Raw genomic sequence first — 23515 nt, forward strand, 5'->3', positions numbered from 1 at the left:
ACTACATTTAAGAACACAGGTATAATAGTTTGTAGGTTAGATTTGTTTTGTTTACATTGAACTCTCATAGACAATGAATGAGCTCAAATGTTGTCACTGAAGTTAATTCAACTACAGATTTTATAAAGTATTTGATGAAGTTGTACATGCTTATGTTAATATGGCTATTATTTAAAAAAAAAACATTAAAATCATCATTTGTGCCTTTTATGTACACAAATATCACAAGGAATTTTGATATAATGCTAGATATAATTTTTCATTCCACAGTACTGCTCACAGTATAAGAAAATCATATCATGATCATCCATCATGAAATATATATAATATAAACCTTTTTGTGCTGTGGTTACTATCATATATGTAAAATTAACATTCAAATAGCCCCGTCAAATACATTTGCAACTGTATCCTAAATTTATCATCATAATTGCTATTATTGACTATTAAGTTGGGTTATTTCGTGCATCCCAGTTATTCTTTATTTGTTAGCAACACAAAACACGAACCGAAATCAAAAACATTTTTTCAGTGTAAAATATAAGATAAATAATCCAAATAAAATACAAGAGCACCAAGAAGTTCACACGTTGGAATAAGGAAATGATGGCTAGGAAACATTAAGTGACGTCAACATTTCGCAACACTTTTGATTGGTATTTGACATAATATAGCAAATTATTAAATTTTCTGCAATAATTAATACTGCAATCTTAGTTGTAATTTAAACATTTAAATCTATTTTTAGAATATTTCTTTCATATATTAACAGAAATTAATATTTCTGCGGATAATACGGTCATCGTGTCTATTATTGATAACACTTTTATATAATATTTTTAGCATTTCTAATAAATAGCAAAAAAAACTCCAATATATTCGTGATACACTCGTATGACTTGACGACATCGCTTGAAACCTTCAAATTTATCTCAAAAATTCATACTTAAAAGTATTAACGAGTTTCCAACAAACCTCGCCGTAATCTACATAATGTGATATATGATTGCGGTTTATTTACCAAATAAGTCATTATTCAATTGAGGACGGTCTTAGATCTAGCACAACAGTTGCCTCCTAAGCCGTCGCCGCCATCGAGTGCATATCTCGTTCCGTTCACCGAAGCGTCGGTAATAACTCCGTGGAGGTAATAATAAGGGAGTCCGAGTGACAGGGATGACGGACGATGGTAAACCTAATTGGCGATATAGTGAAAGTAACGATGACAACAATAAAGATCATTCAAAACGTGAAAAATGGGCGAATAAAACGGAATTTATATTGTCATCGTTGGGCTACGCCATCGGAATTGGAAACGTATGGAGATTTCCTTATTTATGCTACCGTAGCGGTGGTGGTAAGATTTTTATTGCGGCGAAAATGGGTTGGTTCTTCTGGTGAAGACGCGTATGTTGCAGGCGCCTTTCTGATACCCTATCTAATTATGCTGGTGTTCTGCGGCGTGCCGCTCTATTTTATGGAAACCAGCTTGGGGCAGTTTTCTAGTAGTGGCTGCATAACGGTTTTTAAAATTGCTCCATTGTTTAAAGGTAAGAAGATCACGAAGAATAGGAGATCGTTTTTGTGAAAACCAATCTGAGTATTTTTTTGAATCAAAAATACTTTCTAATTTATTATTAGTATTTCGTGCTGATACGGAGATGTATAAAAACTTAACGCATTTTCAAAAAAAAATTCATATATTCCATATTTTTTATTTTACCATGATCATTTTTCATTTAAAAAATTTTTTTATTGAGAAAAATTGGTACAATATATACTAATTAAAATGTTTTCCATCATTTGCTATAACTTTCGAAAGAATAATCATCGGTATATTTTCTGATTTATTCAAAGTATACCAGTCCAGCTATGAATCGATCTGAGCAAGTGTTAATCAGAAGCTATGCTTATACCCTACGCTGAGTACGGCAATAAGTTTTCATTCGATATGTAACAGTGCATACTCCACAATACCTTGGACGTCATTGTCATTGTTTCATATGTCATGTGAATAGCTTCATTCAATTTTTAGAGCTGGTAATAAACTACACCTTACTGATCTCATCAAAAGCAAGACTTAATATAGTCCATGAATATTATATTTCGATGTTAATGTGGATAGCTCCTCGACTAACCCATACATTTTATTATCTTAGTATAACAAATTTCCATCGCCGGTCAATTCACACCCCAATGAACTCTTCTTTCTTTATCTAGTAAGCAAGGAAATGGCCATGTTGAAATAGTGCAAAATGATCTACACGCATTTATAATGACTCTTCAAGTACTGAAAAGTATTGGCTAGGAAGTTTTGATGTGCTCACCATATAAACTAGGTCTATTCATATCCGACTACCATTTGTTCACATCTAAGTGTCTTAAATTGAAACTATTTTGAATTTGAGATATATTGTACGATAGGCTTCAGTGGTTCGAATACCTCTCCGGTAATAAAAGTGGGTAATTAATTGTACAAATTTAGAGAAAATAATATCAAAAGTAATTTTAGTCTAGCTAAAATTGTGTTGCATCAACGTCTTTACATTAGCTAATAATCTTAGTCTTTAGCTGATTTACCAGATGTAAATGCATCCTGGAGTGCTAATTAATGCTTGGATAATATATATATATATATATATATATATATATATATATATATATATATATATATATATATATATATATATATATATATATATATATAGAAACCACTACTAGGCATTTTTTGTGTTTATTTTTAGGTGCTGGTATAGCCATGATAACAGTAAACTTTATAACTACCATATACTGGGTAACTTTATGTGCTTACGCTCTTTCTTTCTTAACTTACTGCCTTGAACCAAAACTACCATGGTCATCATGCAACAACCACTGGAACACACCTAACTGTATCGAGGTATCAGCATTCAACCTAATCTACCCACTAAAAATAACCCCATTTCCTTCACCAGCTGGACCTCTTGGATCCATCAACTGCTTCGAGTCTTAACTTGACCACTGTCGGACTCAAGACATCAGCCGATGAATTTTTCAAGTAAGTTTCAATTACGTTAACACGTTTAAGCAATTTGTAACGCGAGACTCGGTTAAATATTATGGAAATTTCCAACATTTGCTATTAGCAAGTTTCCAAATCTGACCCCCTAAGCTATGCGCATCATATGGTCTTATTTTGCTTATTTGCATAAGACTATTAGAATTCGGAAATTCTTAACTGATCGTGTATTAAACTCGATACCCCAACGGCTTCGGAATGATCCGGAATTTCCTATGGAGCAATTATGGAAATAGAGTTTGATATTACATCTCGGTGGAATCACGTAGCAGTTATTCGCGATGCATACCCACCCCAGTTTGATTCAGATTTATTGTTTCTTGTTCGAGATAATTGCGGTTAGAATTAGTTATGGAATATTTTGCAGTAAATATTTAACTATTCTTAACTCTTAAATATACTTTATTTAAGATAAAACAAACTATCCAGTAAATATTTTGAACATTTAATTATTTTAATTAAATTATGCAAATAGTAATTATGTATAATTCTAGTTTATACAAGTTATATATGTTGGTAGAATTAGTTACGGAATATTTATCAGTAAATATATATATATATATATATATATATTTTTTATTTTATAGCATCTTCATTAGATACGCTTAGTAAAATCTTAATTTACAATTAATTTATTAATAATTATTAATAATAATATCTATTATTAATAATTATTAATACTTTTCCTATGTACTTGTTGAGATGCGGGAGAGAAAACAAGGTTGTAAATTAAATACAATTTATTTTCTCTCTTCCTTGAGTAAATTAATATCCAAAGTCGAGTTGTTTAATTGATAATAAAGAATAAACATATATACATTTAAAAGATATTACTTAATACGTCATGGGAGAAGGATTATGATTTAAATCGCATGTACTTACTATTAACGAAAGGTGTAGATTGGCTGATATAGACAGGAATTCTGTGCTTTCAATAATACTTCAATTCATACAATGATTCCTTCAATTAATACTCATTCAATTCTTTCTTCTCCTTTCAATTCAATATTTTCTCTCAGCAATACTTTATTCTTCTTATTTTTCAATAACACTCTTTTCTTCGGTGTTCATGCAAATTACTGTCAGACTGTATTCTCGTTGTGGATACAAACTATTTTATCGCTGAAGCACCTCCCTCGGGTTCTTGGTGGCGGTGGACAAGGCTGGTCCAAGAAACCCTTTTCTGTACCCCAATTCGCTAAGAATATCTGGGTGGGAAACACTCTTCCAGCTAGGAACTTCTCACGTTGATAAAACATGTGCGTTTCGGACTCTTAAGGAATTCCCAAAAATTCCACGATTTCGTATCACTTGATATATTTATGGTTAGGCGCCCTAAAGAGTCCTCTAGCAGGTCTAACATCCAACACGTTTCGTCTAGCCTCGGTACTTAAACCCTCGTTATCCTAAACACTTGACAACGAGCTGATGGGAATCATCCTTGTTGAACACGTCTGTTCTGTTTACTTGGTATCTTTTTGCCTGTGTATATTTACCAGACGTTCAATATACTGCGAACGTTATGTTTTTTATCAGGTCGTAATTCTTTTCCATGTCATATATATTAAAACCTCTCTTAAGACCCTGTAACAATAGAATCGAAAGAATTCTACAATTAGCTCAACTTGCATTTTACAGGCTGTCCCAACCATTCATAATAAATTTGCGTTGCAACACTTGGATTCATTTACAAGCAAGACGAGTGCGAGAAAATATATCAATATGTTATCCTCAATAATTAAATTATAGTAACTTATAGCTATAGTTTACACTAGAAGTATACACTTTATATAAGTTCGTATGGTTTTGTTCGCTTCAATCTCCTGATACCCTGCGCACTATCCAGCAGTTGTATTGCTTCCACGTTAGTACGATTTAGTAATCTTCTTTCGTGTTTCAAGGCGAAATCTTGGATAACTTCGCAAATCTATTTGATTTCCAGGTCATCATGCAGTTCGTCGTTGGTTACGTAGCGATAGGCATTGGTAATAAATCGAAGAACCTTGTTTTGATAGCGTTGTATGATTAGTTGATTTGAATTTTTAGTGCAACCCCATATTTGCACCTCATAGGTTCAAATTGGCTTTATAATTGTATTATAGATCAACCTCTTTAATTTTAGATCAAGTTGAGAATATCTTCCGACTAATGAGTATGGTTGTTTTATTTTGGTTCTAATGTGTTTTGCTTTTTGTCTAACGTGATATTTCCAATTTAGTCTACCGTCAAAATGGATTCCAAGGTATTTAGCTTGGTTATTATGATTCTGCTTGAGGAATCGGGCATTGAGTGATATAATTCAGTTTTTATTATTTCGCCGCAATGCAAAATTAACGTAGACAGATTTGGAGCTATTAAGTTGAATTTTCCAATCTTTCGTCCATTTGTAGGTTTTGTTGACTGCCACTTACACTTTTTCTGTTGCCCTAGGTAGAGATATATCTTTTACCATAATAATTGTGTCGTCAGAAAATGTTTTGTTGTTGGAAGTAAATATATGATTATGTTTAATTCTTAAATATGCTTTATATAAGATAAAACACACAATCTAGCAAATATTAAAAACATTTAATTATTTTAGTTAAATTATGCAAATACTTATTATGTATAATTCTAGTTTATACAAGTTATACATTTTGGTATCAGATAACTTTGTTAGGTGACATTCGTGGACAGCACCTTCAATCTATTCTTAGAATAATATTTTTGTTTTAAGGCTTCTACTATCTTAACTTATTTTTAAGTATCTTCTAGGTATTAGAGTGGGTTTAGTTATAAATCTGATCCAGTAGATAGCGCTTAGATAGGTTTACATGAATATTTTCTAATATTCTTTAAATGTTCTTTTGACTCTTGGATTTTTCAAAAAATCTTTCAAATATTAAAACCAGCTTCACAATAGTAAACAGAGACAATTTTGAAGTATGAATATATGCAAATTAAATCGAGATTTCTCCTACAATCTTCGCTTTTGGTCAATGTTTATATGACTCATTTGAGAAAAATGAATATATAATTCTTAGTGCGAGGATTTAAAAAGGCCAAGCGAGGATTTAAGTAACTTAACAATTAATATTTGGGAAAGTATAGAATATAAAATTATTTTATACTTTTTGTTAAATATATGACAATTTAATTATACAGTGGATGGTCAAATTATTAGAGACAACATTGAGATTATTTAATTTTCTAGATTAATTGGATTTCTGTAACAGGTTATTAGTTGGGGGTCTCTTTATTATTTCTATTTGTGTCTCTAATCTATTAGAATCCTAAAAACTACAAAAAATATATAAACATTAATTGTGGTATTTAGTGATGCCACCCTTTCTTGGATGCGATGGCTTCTATGCGTTGGAGTACGCTATCATTACATGCTTTTGTATCTTCCTGATGTTTGGAGGTATAATACCATTTTCTGATGAGACTTTCAATCAACTGCTGCTTGGTGGTAATGACTTCTTTTCCAAACGTCCGTTTGGTGAGTTCCCATGTGTTTCTATGGAATCATGCCTAGTCAATCCCCTGGCCAGGGCAAAAGAGTGATTTTTTTCGCTAAATATACAGTAACACTTCAATCGAATCATGAAAAAAATTTAAACAGGGAAACATTCATAGATCTGCGGTAGTAACCGGCCTCTAGTACTTCCTTGTATTGGTTCCACTGTCCCTTTTACAATGTAAAGGTGTCCCTTGCCTTGGTCTGAAATAAAAGGATACACCATATATAGCTCTTCCCAGGTTTTGGGATCATTATAATATCCGCCAGTTTTAAAAATGTGTTCAAAAAATTAGTCAATGTATGGATAGCATCTAAAACAATTAGTTCTTCAGGTTATTTCCCCGAAGATGATGAAGATGGAGTAGTAATACCGAAGGGCAATATACTGAAAGATATTTCTCCAAATTATTGTACTTGCTGCTCTACTGACGTAACTAGAACGTTCTATTAACTTTTATCTTTTAAACCCTCTATAGTATGGCTTCGTTGAACACCATGAGTAGCTTACAACCATTTATTAGGAAAGACGAAATTATTTTCCCCCACCCTAATATAATAATTTTAGAGCGATCTTCACAATTCGTTTCTTGAAAAGAAACTTGATTGACTTATTTGTAAGTTGGCAATGTCCATTCAAGATGTGCTTTATTAAATTATTGAAATTCTAACACCTTGTGAATACAACATTACATAAGAAGCTATTGTTGGTTCACCATAATAACAATTTTGCTAATATAGTTCTGACGTAAAAGTTGATGCTTTTCATATTATAAAATATTGCATCTCTGCTTACTTATATAATATCCGCTCTATTTTCAACTTCAATCTAAAAACAAGTAAATTTGAATTTTCAGCCACGAAATTCTCCATATATCAGAGAGCGTAGAAGAGATGAACAAGATCGTTTGGCCTCTGTTCATATGCAATACGGTCGCATGGGCTGCTACTTACTTATGTATGAGCAATGGTGTAAAATCGATCGGAAAGGCCGTATACTTCACAGCGACTTTCCCGTTTTTCATCCTCTTCGTCCTCTTAGTCCGAGGACTTACTTTACCCGGTGCCATCAAGGGTATAGTTTACTATATCTATCCTCAATGGGAGCAACTCACTAATTTTAAGGTAAGCATCAAATATATATAAATGAAAACATTTTAAATAAAAAAAATGTGCAAAATGAAAATATTTAACGTTAAGGGTAACAAGAGCCTTTTAGCAAACATTCATTATGTAGATAAAATTAGTTTATTAAGATACTAGCCTTTGAAAATACCTAAATAACCTAACTTGAGCTATCTTGATTTAAACTAAAACAATGTTTACGTGTGAACTTTCCCAAAATGTTTCATATATTTTTACTTATTTTTTATTAATCAAGCAGCTGAATTTTTATAATATAAAACAATTCAAAACTTGTATGTACTTACATCTTTGGATTACACAAGATGATCCAATGAAATTAATATGACCTATATGAATCTTGTAAACTTTCTTTGACAATAGCAATAAACACTTCGTTGTTTTCCGGTGAATGTTTCGGCCCGATCAGATTCGTTGTATTTATATTCATTGCCCATAAAATACATTATTGAGAGTTGATGATGTCCATGTGTTAGTGGTAACAGTGCTCAATGAAATCGCTCAATTTCATTGTGTAGCTTGCTGTTATTTGATATGTACCAACTAATTGCATTCTAAGCCTATCAACTTCATTTTCAGCCACTCTCGAATGCAATTTTGACATCATTTATCATTTTGTATCTTCTGCTGGTCACCAGTGGGGTAACACGTGAGCCTTGCCATTGTTAATAATAACAGGTCAATGAAAAAGTCTGACATATGGCGCTACTAGAATTAAATCCCAAATCATGTTTTTTTAGCTAACCCTAACCCTCAAAAGATGCGTGTTTATATATATATATATATATATATATTTGACAGCTGTTGGATCATTAGTTTGTGAATTATAGCATTTTGAGCGAAGCAACTTTTGTTATTTTGTTTGGACATAGTGAAATGAGCACCGAAGGCGGTGAACGCAGTGGACGCCCAAAATAGGTTGTTACCGAACAAAACATTTAAAAAATCCACAAAATGATTTTGAATGACCGTAAATTAGCTTCTTTTATTGTAGAGTAAGCTTCTTCTTGCTTGACTCTAAACATTCTGGTTGTGTAGTTGCATATAATCATAAGGTTATTTATAAATATTGCAGTTTAGTGTAGATAGGATTTAATGACGCGTAATTGTTACTGCTGTTAAATATATAAATTACACTTGATTCGTGTATGTAGTAATCAGCCTTAAGTAATATTGTTTCCTTTTCATTTCTCGTCCATTTTAACTGTAATATTAAAAGAAATTGTGCAAATTTAACATCATCAACTATTATTGTTATAATTAATATATAATACATAAACAAAAAGGAAATGTTCATTTGGACAAAATTAAAAAAGGTTTCTTCGATTTACTAAACAAAATTTTGTAATTTCTGAAAAGTTACACTGTTATTTTCAAAATATAACAAAACTGTCGTACTTAGTCGTAGTTTCAAACATCATTTTGGCTAATAGAAGATATCTTAGATTACTAATCTTGGGGGCGATTTGATTAACGACTTGGGGTTAATTTTTTATGGTCAGCGAGTGTCGGAAACAAACAGCAGCATTTATGGCGATTTTTAATTCCCCGGTCTTTTACATTTTTAGCACGTCAAATTCTATTGAATCAAAGCACCTTCTTTCAGTTACGACGCAACGACGTTTTATCTATTTGTTGTCAAATTTATTTTCTTTATTGTTTAATATTTTGTACTATGTATTTGCAATGTAAACATTTACAGGCGCATATGTCCCATAGAGCTAAGAATATCACAGTTGGCACCCTAAAACCTTCAAAGAATTAGGCTTCAAAACATTTTTGAACCAGTGTTCTGAATGCTATACATTTGTTCACATAGACAAGATATTTTCGTTCATTTTAACATAAGTTTATCTAAGTAAACGTCAGTAATTGAAAGATGTCGTCAGTAAACATGCCTTTGTTGCATTCCATGTAAGTCCAAAACACGATATATTTTTATAATGCAAAGGCTTTCTGTCTCTTTAAAGCTGGATAGGTCCACTGTTGTCGAGTAGTCATACTAGCTCGGTTTTTTTATATTCACGCAATTTCACTTGGTGCATTTTCACAAATGGCTTAATATCTTCACTGCCTGATTGACTCTGTTGATCAAACGAATGCAATGAAACCTACGAAAGTTATTAGAGAAAAGTGAGGCGATTGACAAAGGAGAAAAAAATGGCTCTAGTCTAATAGATGTATTAAATTCTAATACATCATGGGGTACCATAGATTCGAACTAGCTTCAAGATAGGTTTGTATAATAATAATTTGTGATGAAGTGATAATTCTGATTGTCTGACAACCATCATATTTTTGAGCCTCATGTTTGTGATAGGTTCTTCTTATCGTGCTTTTTCCACATGAGCTGTTGTATCATATCATGATTAGGCCATTTATTTGAGAATCATACAGATATATAAAGAGATTATTGAAAATACATTTATTTTAAAGTAAAAGTAGGATTACTGTAAATTTACTAGAAATAAAACATAAAATTATAAAATTTGGGATTTTAAATCAAACAGAAATCAGCAGGGCTACAAAACATTGATGTCACTTATTGTTTTTTAACCATCATATTCTTTGGAATGCGAATGTTTCAAATTTTTAAAGCACTTCGATGTTACTTGGAGTATTTGTCATATGATTTCACCTAAAAAATCTTTATGGTACCAACGAAAAGAAAAGTAGAACTGATTATAACTCAATGATAACACATTATTCTGAAGATTTATGACGACAATTTCGCCTTGCGGTTGAATGAGCCATCCCTTTAGTCTTTTGTTTTGATTTATAATTAAGATGCTATTATTTCTGATGACAAAATGGCTCTTATTTTACTTATTTTTAATCAGTTTAAAAGTTGTATTGAGATGCGTTTTTGTTCAATTACTCGAACACTTACACAGAATTAATTTAAATTTATCTCGATCATAAAGGTTTCATTATGTTCTTATGAAGATGGAATATATTAAGTTAGCGTCGGTTTTTGTAATTGTGCTATTAACGAGTAGATAATTGTACGCAAACTTACTGAAAATCGTACTACTACAACTATACTATTTATTTTTCTTGAATTATATTCTTCTCTACACCATCATATAATAACAACGAGAATTCTCAGGACCGACCTGAAAAATCAAGAGAACTCCATGCTAAAACCACTTAGGGGCAGTTTTCCTGTTTATCTCATTTATCTGATTGTTCAGAGACATCTAGACAATTCCGCTTTCCTCTGCTGAATTTAAATGGGGCCTTACTTACATTACGACGATGATCGAGCGAGATGGAATGGGATCAAGGAAACGGTGCCGCAGAATTGAAACAAATAAAAGGTTATTTTTAATTTTACGTTACCCTGAATACGGATTTTATTTTAAAGGATTTAGCGAATTTTAATATATCCATTATATGGATATAACTTTTGTTATATATGGGACTAGAAATAACAAGACAAAGAAATGACGACTTCTTGAATCAATGATGGTACGAATGATATTATCGGTACATAAGATATACAAAACTATTTAGATGTCATTATAGGACACTAAATATTAAAATTTGCTAGATTTGTTAAATAGGCTAGTGTGATTAAAATTAAATTAAAAAAGTTAAACCTTGAGTTTTAAACTAAAACAATTTCTACTACTTTTTCAACAATTTTTTTATACTTTTTTTTAATAACATATTCTTTACAATTTTTTATATATTTTAAAGTCTCCTTTTACCAACTATGGGTATATCTAGACTGGGCCTAAAGTTTAACGTGAGCTCCGAACCACGGTCCTCAACATTAAGCATACCGACTAGCGAGTGACCAACTTTAGAAATTATCCCAGAAGGTATACTGTCTTACCCAGCCTGGTTACTGGCGTGACTGGGATCATTTTGCTTGTAGGATTTTACACTCTTGCCTAGAACATTCACAAATTTTAAACAATCACAAACATAAATTTACGACCATGCCCCAGCAGGAGGACCGTCCCATCGCCTTTACCACTGCGTCACCAAGCCGGCTTACAACTTTGTTTAATTTTAAGTTCTCCAATGGGTTATTTTAATTTTAACTAAATATACTTTTCAAAGCACGGACCCAATTTTTTCCGGTGATACTTCATCTTCACTTACTTTTATTATTTTTGTTCATTGTTTTTATTTAACTTTACATGTAGAGAATTATATGTGATGATACCTCGAAATATTTTTCTTTATATCTACAGCGCATACATTCACATAATTCAAGGAATAACAAATTTATACAGTGAAAATAAAAATGAGTAGATGTTTATTCTATTTTTTATTTCTAGATTTGGTGTGATGCCGCAGTTCAAATTTTTTTCTCCTTAGGGCCAGGCTGGGGAGGAATTATTAACATGGCTAGTTATAATAAGTTTTACAATAACAATAAACTGTAAGTACTTAAGTAAAGCCTAGTGATGGTAAGCATAACCAAGAAATTTGTAACGTTTATCTAAATTTCAACATTTATTACTCAGTATGTACGCATGAGAAAAAAGAAATTTCGGTAAAAGTAGTTAAAGAACTTACTATTAACTCAATATTCATTTGCTGGATGGAGATTTAACATAAATGCGTCAAAGAGAGTATATTTTTTTAATTAATGGTAGACTCTGCGGAATTCAGTAAATGGTTAGTCAACTTTTGAGCAAACCAAGACCTTCTGAGCTTAGTTCAGTGGAGAATTCCTTAGTTGTTGAACAGTTAAATGCTCCAAAGTTTCTTTCTTTTCTTTTCTCATGGTATTGATATATTACAGGAGATATGGAGAGGATATTTTCAAAAGGATTTTTTCAACCAAAGTTGTTTCAAAATCATCGTATGTTAGAAATCATTGTCAAGAATCTAAAGATACCAACAGTCAGCGAAAAAATTAAATTTTTTGTGAATAAACATCTAGTGTGATTACGTGAACATAAAACCGTTAAATGTTATCTACCCGGAGCTTGAACAGACAAAAATGTTTTGTTTTAGTATAGTTAAACTATATCCGTTTAATAAAACAGTAAACTTACGTCACGTCATAGCCTTTGTCGATGCACTTGTTGGGATCGTCTCCAATAGTGTACTATGGTATGGTGGATTGTCCATAACAACCACTGATCATTGCTCCAAGTTCATTAAAAGCTTAGAACCATAGCAAAAACATGTTTTAGTTCATTTCTCCATTGTAGTCATCCTAGGACTTAAAGGAAAACACTAACACTGCGCCAGGAATATAATCATTCCTGTTTTCAGCATGATGAACAATATATCTGCAGTTAATTATTAATAAATATTATAAGTAACAAAACCTAATCAATTGTTACTTCAACATTGTGACCCAATGTCTCATTCTGAAATACCCATGTCTCATCTAAATATACAAATTGAAATAGCAATTTAACATTGATTCTGTTATATGGTTTCAAAAATTTTATACTTTCAAGAGAAATGTCTGGAAGTTCCATTATATATTTTCGAATGTTATCTTTACACCATTAAATTCTTATATTACCCGACAGTATATGAAAGCATGCTCTACATCTACACGCTACCAGTTTTCTCTGAATTATTATAGTTTATAATGAAAAAACTACTCACTGTTTTTATACATTTCATATATTTCATCTATGACGGAGGTAATATCAAGGATCTTGATTGGTTACCCGCTTCGTATGAAGACGGTTTCTTTTTAGTGAACCCAAGGTTATATTGTTTTTCATTTTTTGAGATATTTTAGTGATCATACCCATACTAATATTCAGTGTAGCAGTGTTTAAATATGTATGCCATGTGCTTCTTAAATAAAACAATGATTTCTTATAAAAATATTAACTAGTAGTTTGTGTTATACTCACAACATATTCCAGGGACTCTATAGTCGTACCTCTGTGTAACAGCGCGACCAGCATAGTGGCCGGCTTCGTGGTATTCTCCGTTCTGGGTTTCATGTCGGCCAAGACCAGTATACCGGTATCATCGGCAGCAACCGGAGGACCTGGCCTGGCCTTCATCACCTACCCTGAAGCGATAAGCCTGTTGCCGTGGTCCAATTTGTGGGCGATACTTTTCTTCCTCATGATATTTTTTCTCGGACTTGGCAGCGTGGTAAGAATTATAACAAAATATTTTAATTAATCCAACTTTATCGCGAAAAGGATATTTTTTCATTTTTAGGACGTTGGCGGTTTTCTAATTACCCCCTATAGAGGGTGGTTTATTAGATTATTTAATGAACTACCCAAAGGGGAAATTGTAATTTTTTTATTTCTGTATAATGACGTGATATGAACATTAAAAACAGTAAATAATCTAATTAAAAATATTATATATAAGTATAAATATTCTATTAGGTCATCAATTAAAAATTAAAATGACATTCACATTTATTTAGTCAGTTCACAAATATTATTTATTCCGGCTTGATTGTAATACTCTTATTTTGACATACATAGTTAATAATGGTAGTTATTTTGTTATCATCTAACCAAACAAATAGGTGATAGAAGAGGTTGGTTATGGAATATAGTAATTGTAATATAATATGTTTTGTGGTTTGTTATATGATAAAAAGTATAGTTAGGTAATTAAAGCTTATAAATATATAGAGAACACCCAGATAATGGCCTAAAATTTGTGAGTAAACAAAAAATCTAGTTTTGCATAATTTACTAATACTATTAATTTGTGTTAATGGGCAAGTATGTTAAAATTATTTGCCTAATATGTTCTTTAAAGTAACGACAAAGAAATAGTAAAAGAAAGGAACAAGCAAAGCCATAAGACAACGTTTGTCGATTGATAACCTTTTATCACTATTATTTTGAAGAATTTTGCATACATTCGACAACCGGACGACTTTCACACGGTTGGTTCGTTTACGCGCTCAAACGTATCAGACAGCTTTGTATCTCTTTTTAACAAGAATAAAATGAGAAGGAAGGTACTGTCTGATTCTATGACGAATATACAAATTGCTGCAGGCAATACAGTAAACACATTAATGACGTATGTTCAAAACAACTTTGGATAATTTGTATCATTATATACATATATATGTATATGTATATATATATATATATATATATATATATATATACATACATATATATAATGATATAAATATGTATATATACAGTGTATATCTCATACAATTATTAGAGCAAATATTTAATAAATTTTATACATAACACTTGTTTCTTTCAGGCATTTTCTCAATGCCAGATGTGTGGGAGAGAGAAACGAACTCTAAAATTCACTGTTATTATGGAGTTAAGATAAAATCTGTTGTTAATTAAAGTTCCTTTTCTTCCAGTTCGTATCCAACGAGGCAGTCATTACCAGCGTCACGGATGAATTTCCTTACCTGAGGAAATACAAAACGACAATAGCGTTCCTCTTTTGTGCCGTTATGTGGGCTTGCTCCACAATATTTACCACGGACGTAAGCATCGACGTTTTCTTATATTTTATTGTAATTTTTCGAGACGGGCACAGCGATGCTTTATATATGACGGTATAATAGAATTCTTACAGCTTTTCCAAGAAGCGAGTATGTTTGTGTGTTCTTGGTTCGGAGTTGTCAGGAAAATAGAGCGTCGTAGAAATTCTAATCATAATAAAACTATTTCCAGTAAAGTTAATGATATTTTTGTTGTCCGGATTTGATACGATATATTTCAGATCGATAAAATGTTTTTTTTTAATGGCACAAATAAAGTCATTGCGGCTATAAGTTATTTTAAAGGATTATTTTTTAATTTACAGATTTATTGTGGAAAATAGATACATCCTATTTTATTCAAAGTATTGTCCGTCGATATTCCCTGCTTTTCCCATATTTCTGCAATTTACGTATTTTATCTCGACAAAATGATGTTTCGCTTGCAGCTATCCACAAATCGACTCGTTTATTGGTATCTTCATAAGAAGACTGAAGCGTTGCTCAGACAGATTCCGACTCGCATATCGGAACAACTAGCAATCAGAAGAAGAAAAGTCTAAAGAACGCGGCGAGTGGGATGGCACTTCCAATTTAAGTGTTTTGTAATACAATTGTCCAAGCGTTCTCATGGTGAAGCATAGCATTATCTTTGCTTGTAGTCCGGACATTTTTCGCACAACTCTCGGTTGAAACGAATCAATTGTAGTCGACTGCGATGTTCAGAACACTTTTTGTCTTGAACGTATTTTTTGAAATTGTGGAGCAAATGCGATTTTCTCTATTCAGATAATTCTAAAGCTTTGAAAAAATTCTGTGTTCACTCCGACTAAATGTTACATGCCCAGAAGTGAAGAAGTGAGTGAAAAGAAAAGTGAGGGTTCAACATGAAGTTGGTTTGTTACTATATATACTCGATGCAATTTGATATATAATAACACAATTAACTTGTAAATCCTTTAAAATTAACTTATAGTCCAATATATAAATTGTTATTTTAACTATTAAGTACTTGCATGCGTACTGATCAATTTCAGTCGTGTCCCCGACCTGGCACATAGATGGCGCTAGTAGAATTAAATCCATATGTTTTTAGTTAGCCCTAACCCTCAAAAGGTGCGTGCATAAATTTGACAGCTGTCGGATTTAGTTTGTAAATTACAGCATCTTGAGTGACGCAACTTTTGTTATTGTGAAAAAAATGGATAAAAAGGAATTTCGAGTGTTGATAAAATATTGCTTTTTGGATGGAGAAAATACAGTGAAGCAAAAAATTGGCTTGATGCCGAGTTTCTGGACACTGCCTCAGGAAAATCAACCATTAAGGATTGGTAAGTTTAGACATAATGAAATGAGCACCGAAGGCGGTGACGCAGTGGACGCCCAAAAAAGATTTTACCGACCAAAACATTAAAAGAATCCACAAAATGATTTTGTTGACTGTAAATTGAAATTGAACTAAAAAGGAGACACTCTAAATATATCAACTGAACGTGTACATCATATCATTCACGAATATTTGGGTGTGAGAAAGCTCTGAGCAAAGTGGATGCCGCGCGAGCTCACATTTGACCAAAAATAACGACGAGTTGATGATTCGGAGCTGTGTTTGAAGATGATCAAGCGTAATAAACCCGAATTTTTGCGTCGATATGTGACAATGGATGAAACATGACTCCATCATTTCACTCCGAAGTCCAATCGACAGTTATCCGAGTTTACTGCACAAGATGAACCCGTTCCAAAGCGTGGAAAAACGTAACAATCGGCTGGCAAGGTTATGGCGGCTGTATTTTGGGATGCGCATGGAATGATTTTGATTAACTACCCTGAAAATGGAAATACCATCAACAGCGACTATTATATAGCGTTATTGGACCGTTTAAAGGACGAAATCGCCGAAAATGGGCGCATTTGAAGAAAAAGAAAGTGCAGCTTCACCAAGACAATGCACCGTGTTACAAGTCAGTGAAAACGATGGCAAAAATCCATGAATTAGGCTTCGAATTGCTTCCTCATCTATCGTTCTCCAGATGTGTTCCCAGCGATAATTTCCTGTTCTCAGATCTCAAAAGAATGCTCTCTGGGAAGACATTTTCGTTGAATGAGGCGATCGCCGAAACTGAAGCCTATTTTGAAGCAAAGGACAAATCGTACTACATAAGTTGTATTGGGTCTCTATAATCAGTGTATGACCCTTGAAGGGAATTATGTTGAATATAAAAAAACTAATTTTACAAAAAAAAAATGTGTTTTACTATGGTAGGCCGGGGAATATTCAATTGAGTTGTTATATTAATTAAAATATTTTCCATTATTTTCTACAATGTTTTCCCATCTGTCTGGCTATATGTCGATACCGTTTCAAAAAAACAATGTTGGTCTGGAAGCGCTCCAATTATCGACCCATTTTCGCAATTCTTGAGCGTTTCGAAAGCAGTAATAAGAAATATTTTTGCCGGGCTAATAATTTCTGTTTGTTTTGATTTGGAAGTGTTGATTCATTGTAAATTATTTAACATTTTTATTGGTGTTTTTTTTATGATTTCTGATTATTTTTACTTTATGTTTTACTTTTGTAAGTGTTATGGATGCCAAGCCCGTATATCTTTGGCAGCGAAAAAATCATCTTGTGATTTATGATTAAGATTTTACTCTATCTTCGAAATCAAGTCAAAAAGAAACCTTGAGGAACTTATACAAAAATTGTTGCTCCTACAATTTCTATGCATACACTAAGAAGATCTCCTAGGGGATTTGTGGACAGTCATGTCCTATTTCGCAATTCTTGATCAGGTTGAAAGTAGTATTACAATAGTGTTATGCCTGGAGAGTACGTTGGGTGCATTAGAACTTCAAATACAATAGTAACGAACAGGTATACAAACAGTATACTATTAAAAGTCATACGACGTCGTCCAATAAGAAAAATTCTTTTCTTGTGATTGACATCATAAATCTATCGCCGGCACTTGGAGAGAGTGTCTACTTCTCACTCAACACGCTGCCGTTGGCGCCGCACGGCTTCAAACCTTCTTCACTAGGTATTACACAAGTTAAAATAGCAGTTGTTATTGCCTCGGATAATGTAACCGTGTACTGATTGTTGCAATTTAAACTAATGCCTTTATTTCTAATATATGTTCTCGATCATTGACATCAAAATAACTACTCGTAAATCGTTGAAATTAAAATAAACTTTGGGATATCACAGAGCATCATCATCATAAGATATCTGATAGGATGAAATGCCTGACAAACAATAAAAGTGATAAATGTCGATAATACAATTTTCAGTATTCCATAATTTTAAATGGAAAAATGTTATTTTATGAACAAAAACATCAAAATCATCAAATTTAAAAGTCATATTTGTTTAACAGTAGTTTACATTAATAAATCGCATATTTACCAAGAAATATTGTTGATCAAAATACATGATAGCACCTAATACCGATAACCCATCAATATTATCTAAGGAGCAATGAAGCTTGATGATCAAGTTTTGATTTAAATATAAATAAAGAAATGTTAAAGTTGAAATCATTAATTCAAGTCCACAGGGCGCAAATTAAAACAATTAAAAAATGTCTCAAATGTCATATGTGGCCACGAAGAGTATCTAGAAATACTGTAACAAATAATATATATTTTTTAGGCAGGAATGTATTGGTTATCACTCTTAGATTGGTATGCCGCATCAATTAGCATAATCTTCATATCAATAGTAGAAGTTGTAATAGTGGGATGGACTTATGGAGTGACTAACTTTGTCGAGGACATCGAATTTATGATCAAGGAAAAACTGTCCTGGTACTGGACTGTTAGTTGGAAAATAACAACACCCCTTATATTAACTGTAAAATACTAGTCAAACTCAGATCCTATTTATACTATAAATAAACCAATTTTTAGATTATGTTTGTTATAACACTAACGTATAATACAAGGATATCATACAACGGTAAGGAATATCCTGACTGGATTGTTAATATTGGATGGTTATCATGTTTTGCGTCCATGGCATGGATTCCTATTTATATGGGTCATTATTTAATGTATCACCAAGAAGGAAATCTAGTAGATGTAATGTTAGTCGTGATATATAACGGTGGTATTTTTTGAATTATTTTATTTATAGAGAATAAAGGCATCTTTACGACCGAGTCAATATTGGGGACCTGTTGAATTGAAGATAAGGCTACAATGGTTAAAAGAAGTTGTTATGAAAAGAAGAGGTAAATTGACAGTCGGGTTTTATACGAGTTAATTGTTTAGCGTTAGACTGTGAATTAATTTTCAATTTTATCTTTAAAAAATGCATGTTTTCTGTAATTAATAATTTGTAAATGACAGTAGATCTGGGCCAAACAGTGAGGATTATAATATAAAGTATAACGGAAAAGCCAACATTTGGTGGATACGTATTTTACAACATGCAGTATACATTATGTATCACATTTTCACTTTTACAGGTTATCGCTCAAATATAACCGGATTGTTCTAATATTTATGGCAAAATTTCATGACAAACTAACGTATATTTTACAAATTGCAGTGCATTTAGTGAAAGATCTTTTTTTAAACCAATGCATCTGCCATAACTTACTATTTCTAACGATTATTCGGATTACTTTAACATCCGACATACAGTCCGGATCTGGACTCCATTGCCTACTAGCTGTAAAGATTTAGGTCATATGAATAAAATACTATAGCATACAAAACCTCTGACTGAATGAATTATTTCCGAAACAGAGTATTATAATGAAAAAGTTGAATTTTACTTAAAATTTGTAATTTTATTAGTTAGACCTTGGACTTATCAAATAATGTGTTGTAATCGCTATTTTTCTCTTACTTTTTCTTTGGTATCCTCACTCCTCATATTAAACATACCTCCTCTAAAATAATAAATTATAATCAAACATTTTATCTTGGGTCAGTAGTTGACACCATATTTTTTAAAATTCAATTAAAAATTTAAAATAGCAAAATTGAATAAATATATCTAATGTATTACATATAGGAAACCAAAATAATACATAATAAGTAAAGCTTATGTTCCAAACTTTGACATTACTTTATTCACAAACAATGAGCCTTCTTTCAAAAATGCTTTAAAATTAATTGACAGCCTTCATAATTATAGTTTTATTGTATGTGTTTATTACTATTAAATGTTTTACTAAGCACATCATGGTATACAAATTTTTAAAGTGTTTAATACTCTTATACTGAGTGATATCTTCAGTGACGTCCTTCAAAATAACAACCATACTTTTATCAAATCTATATAACTATACAGACAAGATGCTCAAGAAGAAATATTTGGTAATTAATAAAAAATAATATATCTTCTAATATAATAATCATTTCAATCTTCTTTATTTCTTTAAATTTTTTTTGTTTGTTGATTTCACTGAATCTTTAATCTTGACATTTTATACATATGTTTTTTAAAAATAACTTTAATCCTGTAAAACATGACATGTTGTAAGAATAATTACAGTCTATCAGTTGTATCACTGACTATAAAATTGAATATAATAGTTTTATATCCCTATATAAAAAGACATAAAGTGAAAACAATATTTACGTTCATGCTATGTAGCGGAAATTATTTCTTTAACCCTAGATATTTGTTTCTGAAGGGCCCCAGCTTATCCTTGGTATTACTTTATATCTGCTTCGTTTCAGATGACAAAATAAACGATGCTGATCCACATCGTCAAGGTTTTATGGAATTGACCACCACCACTGTGTGATGACGATGGGAATCAATTGTAAACAATGTGTAGGATAAATATCGATATTATAGAATATATTATTGAATAAAAATGAAAAAATGTTAATTTATAGTTTTTTATTCGTAGTTTACTAGAATCTAACCTCCATTATTTCTACCTGCTATAAATATTTTTTCTTTAATAATATTTAATTAAATATAAGTTTAATTTTTTATCAGAAAATTAATTATTACCATCAATATGGTCACAGGATGCTTTACTATTTCTATTTCTTAGAGATTTTAATTATTTTTGAAGTACAATTATTTTCGGAGGCAAAGGAAGTCTTTGATGATTGATACAAGGTTTCAGAATATCGATCGGCAAGTCTACATAAGGTAAGACATAACCTTTTAAAATAGCAAAGTTAAAATAGGGATGATAGTTCCATACGAATCAATTTTAATTAAATTCTAAGTGTTTGTTTATTATGAAACGTGCTTTTGTATGCTTTTGGTATAAAGTTTGTACAAGTATGTATTGTTTTGACAAGCACCGAAAAGAAAGTTAGATGAAAGTTCAATGTAAACGCTTCTTGTACAACAGTGAGGTGAATGTAAGCATTTGTGTCTATCTGTGAGTTACTCATCAATAAAATCATAGTTTTTGTTTCAATTTTTTAATGGTTTTTATCGATTCAACAGCTTCTAGGGCATTTTAAAGTCTCTTATATTGACTACAGACTTAAATATACATTATAATATAAGAGTATTCTTTATATACAGTGAGGTAAAGATATCAGTCATGTTTAAAAAAAAAATTGTAAAAAATTGAAGAATGTAGTTCAAGACAATAAGTTCCAGAATAGAAATACTACATTCGATTGGATTGAGGTTAATGAATCCCTTGCAAGTTCGACAGCCAATAAGATTATTTCTGAGACTGATGTCCCAGATTTAACTCTATTTTTGAAAGTAAGACTCTCTGAGAGACTGAACAGCTATATTAATAGACGCGGAAGCTGAAGCAAATTATTCTACGAAAATCCAAATGGTAAAGTCTTCAATAAGTGCCGGAAAATCTAGTACATCAACATGAAACCGGAGCTTCTACTTAAAAGAGAGTTTTCCTTGTCATCAGTTTGAATTAAAAGAAAACCACTCGACCAATGATTACGTAGCAACACAAAAGTTATTGAAAAATCATTAGAAGATATTTTAGAATTAATCAATAGGGTGTTTATTCTGAAATAAAATAAATAAGAGCAGGAATACTACAAAGCAACACTCTATACCAGTAATATCCCATATCGTGTATATGAAACAACCTCAACTTTTGCTGATGTCAATGCGTTTATTGTCACATAAAAGAATAATAAAGAAGCCGCTGAAAATCCATTGATTATATCAGCACTTGGATAAAAACTTCAAATGCGGTACATATATATTTAAATACAAGATATCCGGATACTTTTGTTTTAAGGGAGTATCTTGAAACCCATGTAGAATCATAACATTCAAGTCAGAGTTGGTACCAACAAGAGCAAGAAAAGCACGTAATTGTAGCTGGTAGTGCCGATGTCGGATATTGTTTACTAAACCATCTCCAAATTTGCCACTAGCTACAAGCAAAGATAACTCAATCATGTAGACATCGAAGCTATCCAGCTCCTGGGCAATATAAACCTAGTAAAAGAACTCAAGGTGATGAAGCCTCATGAGTTAGAGAAATAGTCCTACTACACAGAGTATTTTGAGGATTATGCTATATGTTAACTTAGTAGTGTAGCGTAGATAACTTCTAAAACAGAATGCGAACTAGTAAGTAATGACATTATTTTATCTAACGCATATTAACTTAAAAACAAAATTGCTTATTAATCTATGCAAAAGATGAGATTGTAATGGCGATAAAAAAGGTTTACTGTATACGTAAAGGAACATGGTGGAGGTGCTTTATTAAAAAAATCATAAAATAGTTAAACAATGATTGTAGAATGATGTAAAGAATAATTTAATAAACTAAACGAACAATTTGTTGAAGAAAGATGATAAATACGGGAAAAGAGAACGAGCAAGCTATATCTAGGAACGACAACGTTCGTCTTCAAGTTCTTCAAGTGAGTCAGAAGACATTTTTGAAGTCTTTGTCCTGGTTCCATCTGAATATCATTTGTTCCAGTTAATACTACAAGACTCAATGTATACGCAATTTGGTCAATGAAGAAAAAAGTTGAAATCTTACAAATTTAATCATACTGAACACTGTAGCGCACTTAAAACGTAATATTTCAAGAAACATTTTAAATATAAAGAATATATAGTCGAAATTTATTGCCGTTTGAAAAGAAGATAATTTTTTCATTATTTCCAATAGCTCTAAACTTTCCGAAACCCCTTTAATGATATAAAATTACCTAAAAAAAAAGGAAAGAATTAATTCACTTTGAGAAACATGGAAAATCTGATGTTAATGTTCTCCAATCCATAAAAATTGTTGAGAAACTGGCCAAAATATGTCATCCTGTAATATATATTTAATAGATACGTTCAAAAAGCACCTTTCTAATTTTAATGAAAAAGTAGAAATTACAGACCACCAAAGTGCTTAACTTAATTAATGTAGTTTTAATACGTAGAATAACAAGCATTCAAATTCGA

The 23515-nt window shown here is 31.7% G+C and overlaps 1 protein-coding gene across 1 annotated transcript; it reads left to right on the top strand.

Annotated features, from left to right (window-relative positions):
- Nucleotides 1–1018: 1018 nt before the first annotated feature.
- Nucleotides 1019–20981, top strand: LOC143203194 (sodium- and chloride-dependent glycine transporter 1). The gene is made up of 12 exons (XM_076415330.1): nt 1019–1357; nt 1419–1550; nt 2745–2899; nt 2955–3037; nt 7415–7682; nt 11993–12096; nt 13556–13793; nt 15001–15129; nt 18785–18985; nt 19042–19212; nt 19268–19364; nt 20827–20981. Exons 1-12 carry the CDS (start codon nt 1177–1179, stop codon nt 20892–20894), a joined length of 1827 nt encoding a protein of 608 aa, XP_076271445.1. The 5' UTR covers nt 1019–1176; the 3' UTR covers nt 20895–20981.
- The last annotated feature ends 2534 nt before the right edge of the window (nt 20982–23515 follow it).

Source organism: Rhynchophorus ferrugineus, unplaced genomic scaffold (genome assembly GCF_030347505.1).
Source record: "Rhynchophorus ferrugineus isolate W39M unplaced genomic scaffold, kcgeb_rfMv2 rfM9, whole genome shotgun sequence".
NCBI lineage: Eukaryota > Metazoa > Arthropoda > Insecta > Coleoptera > Curculionidae > Rhynchophorus > Rhynchophorus ferrugineus.